This window comes from Plectropomus leopardus, chromosome 4, assembly GCF_026936395.1.
Source record: "Plectropomus leopardus strain MGB_pleo_1.0 chromosome 4, ASM2693639v1, whole genome shotgun sequence".
NCBI classification, from domain to species: domain Eukaryota; kingdom Metazoa; phylum Chordata; class Actinopteri; order Perciformes; family Serranidae; genus Plectropomus; species Plectropomus leopardus.
The window spans coordinates 20,573,876-20,580,493 of NC_142179.1; the positions used below are offsets into that span (position 1 = coordinate 20,573,876).

At 38.0% G+C, this 6,618-nt stretch overlaps 1 protein-coding gene across 1 annotated transcript; it reads right to left on the reverse strand.

Annotated features, from left to right (window-relative positions):
- Nucleotides 1-2,737, reverse strand: LOC121944949 (chemerin-like receptor 1). The gene is made up of 2 exons (XM_042488918.2): nucleotides 2,578-2,737; nucleotides 1-2,465 (listed from the first exon to the last, which is right to left on the reverse strand). Exon 2 carries the CDS (start codon nucleotides 2,444-2,446, stop codon nucleotides 1,391-1,393), a length of 1,056 nt encoding a protein of 351 aa, XP_042344852.2. The 5' UTR covers nucleotides 2,447-2,465; nucleotides 2,578-2,737; the 3' UTR covers nucleotides 1-1,390.
- Nucleotides 2,738-6,618: the final 3,881 nt, after the last annotated feature.

Below are 6,618 nucleotides of genomic sequence, written 5' to 3' on the forward strand. Positions count from 1 at the left end.
TGATTTTGATAGTTACAGCTTTATTTCAAAAAACAGAAATATTTACTGCACAAATCATATTCACTGTACAACAACAAAAATACAAATTCATTCAACAAACATGTTTCATCAACTGGCAATAACAGCAGAAGTCCTCCACCCGTTTGCACACTGTATTTGGGTCAGTCTGATACAACATACACAAAAATAGTTGTGCACTGTGGTGTCAGTAAATGAAACCCCAGAACATCCTTTTTTCAGTCAAGGGACATTTGAGGTTTCATTACCTTCTGTTCGTTTCCAATTGCATGGTACTGTTTTTTAGTTTGAAGGCCAAGGAAGCAAAAGGAAACTTCACAGCAATCAATAAAAAACCTCATCAACAATCAATCTACAAACTGATAAGTAAATACTTAAATCCTGCAAAAAAGCCTGGAGCCCCTTTTGCCACATTTGCAGCAAAAGATTACTTCCTCTCCTTTTCATTCTGACACGTCTCACTAATCAAAACAAATGGTTTGCTTGCAATCAATGCATGCAAGAGCCGTGCAAGACTCGCAAATTAATCTGCACTTTGCAATCTTACTGCTGCCATTTGTGATCCCAAATACACACAAATTGCTTGAGTGAAAGGAGCCCTCAAGCGTTCCTTTTGCGTGATAAAATTTCATACAATGCTTCACATAATGATAGTTCATTTTTACGAGTTTATCATTAGAAAATATACCTAATATTTCACAGTCTTCGTATTTTACAATTATTATCCCTCTGTGTGCAGCAGGTAAAACTGCCAGCAAAACTTTCCCCAGATACCGCTCTGAAAACATTCCTTCTGCTGGTTGAGACTGACACCACCCGCCCTGCAATGCACAATGTCCAAAGTGCATGATAGGATATCTGCTCAAGCTCCCAGATTCCTCAACTATATGATGTGTTTGGGAGACTAAAACAGCTTTCTCTATATTGCCAACAATAGAAAAGTGCAACAGCAATGTTCATTAGCACTGTAATTTATTTCATATCTTGTGTTGATTAACCCTTTGAAACCTGGATTGACATCACTTTTTTGTGCTGCATTCAACACCTTTCATTAAACCTCTGATACCTGAGCAAAGTTTTTGATTTCTTTTGAAAACATGGAATAAAAGGCAATGAGCACGTTTGCAAGAAATGCCCTGCAAATTGCAAAAAAAATGTAGATAGTAGATAGATAAAAAAAACAATAGAATCAGGAAAAATATCCAGGAAGTTATAATTATAATTTCTTGTTAGGTTGCTCATCTCCTACCTCCCATATTTTTGAATAAATCAAGCTAATGTGCTACTGTGTTTTAAAGGGTTAATTGCATATATGAAAAAAAATTTTTGTTGTCACGAGTGTCCTGAGTGAAACAGTTTTGGATTATTGTCTCTAGATGTGTGTAGAAGCTCTGCCGTCCATGGAGCTGGACCTGGAGAGGTATCGGCTGGTGGTGCGGCCTTCCTCTGCCATCGCGTTCTCCATCTTTGAGAGCACCGAGCTCTTGAATTTCTGCTTGAAGTCATTGCCCATGAACACATACAGCACCGGGTTGAGGAAGCTGTTCGCCGCTGCCATAGAGGTGCCCACTTTGAGTCCCGCCATTAAAATGCTGTGGTCGTAGTTTTGGTGGTGGAGCTCGAGAAGAACAAACACGTGGTAGGGCAGCCAGCAGATGAAGAAAGCAGCGACGAGCGCAGACATGATTTTGAAGGGTTTGGAGTTTTTGGTCATCCTGCTGGTTCGAAGTTTGAGGACGATGATGGAGTAGCAGATGATGATGATGATGAAAGGGGCAGTAAACCCTGCAAGGAAGCGGCTCACTGCAATAATCTTGTGACTGTGTTGACTTATTGTGTAATTGTTGTAGCAAATGGTCCTACCAAGGTGACTGCCAACCTCCCGGAAGATGACAGAGGGAACGCTCAGTCCGATGGCGAGAAGCCAGGATATGACTACAACTACGGACGCTTTCTTAACAGTGCGATGGTTCTGGGCCCAAACTGGAAACATGACTGACACGCAGCGGTCGATGCTGATGACAACAAGGAGGAAGATGCTGCTGAACATGTTGAGGAACATGACAGAGGAGGCAAATTTGCACATGAAACGTCCAAAGATCCACTCCTCCATCACCATGTTGGTGATGCTGAACGGGAGAAAGGCGCAGAAGACGAAGTCAGAGATGGCGAGGCTCAGGTACCAGGTGGTGTTAACCGACTTCTTCATCTTGAAGCCAGAAATCCAAATGACCAAAGCGTTTCCGCAGAAGCCCAGCACACAAATCACCACAGTGACCACGAGCAAAGACACACACAAGACTTCCTTTAAGCACGATGATTTGTGATGAAAAACTGGCGCCTCACATGGGATGTAACTGCTGTCATTGTAATCGCTTTCAGTGTAGTTATAGTCTACAGGATATTCATAATCATCTGAAAAATCCATTTTGCCGTCTTAGAGATTTCTACAGGGAAAAAAGAAAATATTTTAAACCAACCAACATTTTATCACAAAGAATTTTATAACAAAGCTAACTAAATAAAAATGTTGTGGAATTTAAATTAAAAATGCCGTACCTGCTGCCCAGATCTCCCTCTGCTGTTGCCTTGACGGAGTCCACAGCTTAGTGTCAGCAGCACTGAGCTGTTTCCTTTAGTCTTGTTAGAAACCCACCGCACAAACCAGCTGCTTAGCAATCAGCTGACTGGTGTTTCTCAACACTTCCATCCCCCGAATACTTTCAGTACTGCATTTTGATGTCTTAAAGGACTCTTGCAATTTGTTTGATGGCTGACGCCAACTACTTCTGCCATTATTATTAGTCATACCTCCAATATTATTACACACACACACACACACACACACACACACGATTGTTACTGACAATTACATAAAATTCTATATTTGCACGTCATATTTTAAACTGCACTTTTTTATGTCTATTACTATTGTTATATGTTATGTTACTATTATTGTTGCTTTGCATCTCTGCCCCTCTCTTTCCCTCCCTCTTTTTCTCTTCCTTACGCATCATTTTGTCATCTGTGATTTTATTGTTCTTTACAACAACTATTGAACTGTCTGTCTGTCCTGGAGGAGTGATCCCTCCTCAGCCACTCTTTCTAAGGTTTCTACCACTTTTTTGTTTGTTTATTTGTTTGTTTGTTTTTTCGACCCTGTTAAAGGGTTTTTTGGGGGAGTTTTTCCGTAGTTGCTGTGAGGGAGACAGGAGTGTCGTATGCAGTAAAGCCCTTATTTTATTATATTAAATTATATTATTTACTTATTTTATTATATTATATTAAAACTGAGAACACCCTTTAAAAACCAAACTCAAGCTCTTCTTATTAAATAAATGATATTAAACCTCTCTGTTTAATCATAATCCTGGCAAACAAATAATTATCTTATTAAAAGTATTCAGTCAGAAGACATAAAAGATGTCAGACATAACTACTTTCCTGAGAAGATGATCACAGTCTCCTGACTGAGGCTGCAGACCCCCACAGTAACACTATGGAGGATTTACTACATATTAGTGTTGAGACTGGAATTTCACACTCTGATACATTACTAAGAAAAATATCTAAATTTGATACCATTGTCCATACCATGGGGAAAATTGACCTTAAGGGCATCAAATATTAAGATTTGTATTGACAGACAAAGTTGATGAGGCTGTAGTGTGAGAAAAACAGCTTTTCTTCTCTTGGTTAGTAGCAGCGAACAGCAAAGTAATTGTAAAAACCATTTACAATAAGAGAGAGCAATGAAGAGCAGCCAGTAGTATCAGCATAAAAGTGAGTATGACACTGTTTCATATATTTTGAATCGATATGTATCGAGAAATCGATAACATAAATGTAAAATTACATTTAAAAACAGATGTTTTCCTGACTAAATGGTCCACAATTGTTTCACACTTTTTCAACTGATGTGATCTTAAAGAGAAGAGAGTGGACCTCTGTTGTCCTCTTTCAAAGGTCTACTGTGTGGCATCAAGCAGTGAAGTTGCAGATTGCAACCAACTGAAACTTTTCTCGTGTGTCAACGTCCCGCGTGCAGATGAACTAAGGTGGCCGATGCAAAAACGCAAACTGCCAGAGGATCCTGTCTAAAGCCAGTTTTTGATTTGTCTGTTCTGGGCTACTGTAGAAACAACATGGTGCACTCAATGCAAGAGGACCCACTTCATATTTGAATGGTTTATTCTAGGGTACCAAAAACACAATGATTATTGGTTTAAGATAATAATGAACAAATTAAAACATAGTTATGAATATTAAACTAATTTGTACAAAATCCTAAACACTGGAACTTCAATAATTCATTTTTTTTCTCTTATAATTACTTAGTTAAGTTTAGTCATTTGCACATTTAGATACAAAGAAAAAAACAGAAAGAGGATATAAAACAGTTAATGTCCGCAGGTGAGGTAGTAACCCACTACTGGCTTTTCTAAAGGACCTAAAGAATAAAATACACAAACATTTTAAAATACAACATGATGCAAAGTAAAATCAATATATATCTAAATACATATCTTCCACCCAATAATTACTTCTGAAAAGAAATAAGCATAACATCAATTAAATCAGTACTATGCAGAGACACAGCAGCCACACAACACAGCTCTATACGCTACCAAATCTTTAGGCATGAAATCTGTTAAAAAGTTTAAGTTCATGTTGCATAATTTGGCTCCACTGTATTTTTAAGAGTTCTGTCCTCTAGATTTACAATACATTGGTAATCAAAGGTTTTTTGTTAGTCTAGTACGATAACAGTTAACTTGAGAATTGTACACTGTTTTGACACTTATTTAAGTTTTCAGGTAGTTTCCACATACAGCACTTAAAAAAATGTTTTATCTGTGCTTATGGATAAATGTCACCCTTCATCCCTTATTATATATATTTTTTTTTTTCTTTGAGAAGGTAAACTATACTGTGTATGGACACTAAGAAGATGCCAAAACCCATGGATATATTTATGCATGTGTTGTGTCTCTGAACACGAATGTACTGAATAATTACACATGATAAAAGGAAATAAAAAGAAGTAAAAAAATTTAAAAAAAAAAACGTTTCAGTCATTTCCCATCCTGTAGTTGGTAACAAATAAGATGCATCTAAATACTGAGTACTGAACCTTTATGTTCTTCCTCTATACAAAAAAAGAGAAGTATCTGGACACACATAGATAAACTCCCCTCTGTCAGAGTTTTGTGATATGGCTCTGATGTTCCCCTTTTCTCCGCCAGATGCGTGTTATTGGCCAGCTGTAACTGTTCAGAGGGGGGCATGTCAGGCCACAGTACTCATTAAACCATTAAGCATTCTCAGGCAACAAACATACTGATTTTGATTTGATATTTCAGCCCCATCTTTTGATACAGATGTTGCTAATAACACAACACAAAAAGCAACAGCTGTTGCAAATACAGGCCACAGAACATCGTTAGCGACTGACTAACTCGGCTCTCTGTGGTCGACCCGCTTCACGGAGTCGTGATCATCGAGGCAGATGCATGGAGCAAGAACAAGAACCGCAGATGGCAAAGTTAGACATTAGAAAGATGTTGTAATGAGAGGGGAGGACGGCAACACTCGCAAACACAACACTGACCGAATTCATCCGACATTCCCACATCTCTGGAGATAATAAACTGATTTTTAGCGGGACGAAGAGTCCCACTAAACACAGAAATAACCAAAAATGGAGTAGTAGTTTGAACCCTTATATTGAAACTGAAGAAAGCTGAATTTCATGTTTTTGTCGTTCACTAATACTTAATAGTCTGTGTAGATTTTACTTTTTTTTTTTTTTAAAAATGTGATTCTAAATGACATTGACATGAATAAAAACTCAGATACTGAAAAAGACAGAGATTTTTTTGTCAAAGAAAACAAGAATTAATGTGAGGATTATTTAGAGTATATAAACTGAGGTTCTCTCAACATTTTTTTAACAATTTAACAATTTGATGTCCCAACATCCACCACCTTATAGAGGCGTTTTATTACTTAACAGTCCTGGGGACTCCCAAGAGGAAGTGCCTACTGGGTAGCATACATACTTTTTCTTTACTGCCAATATGAATGCTGACATGACGTACGGTAAAAAAGCCTGTAGCTGGTATAGCAACATCGCTTTCATTTTGACAATTTAAAATTCATTGGTTCATTGGTCGATTGGTTTCTTCCATTTCTTTCCGTGAGGAGCTGTTGTTTGTTATTTGTGTTGTCTGTTGTTTACACAGCTAACAGGATTTTGATGGAGGCTGCATTGGCTGCCTCAAGCAGTCAACCTACACTTGCATCACTTACGGTTCCCCTTGTTCTAGGAGAGTACCTGCTCTGAAAGTGGAACTAAAAAAGTCTCTTGAAGCGGTGCCCTGAGAACTACTATTGTCCCTAGACCTTGCAGTGTGGATACAACAAAATAATGGGGTTCTCAGAACTATGAAAAATGTTCCTCTTGTCCATAAACACATAATATGGATGCGAGAGTGCCAAATATTTAAAGCAGCAGTCTGACATGTGCTTGAAACTAAATATAAAGTTTTCACCTGCTTAACAAGCATAAAGTGCCAACATTTTTTTTTTACACAAACA

What these genes read in the sequence shown, in the direction of transcription:
- LOC121944949 (XM_042488918.2), bottom strand. Translation starts at nt 2,446, where the DNA reads ATGGATTTTTCAGATGATTATGAATATCCTGTAGACTATAACTACACT.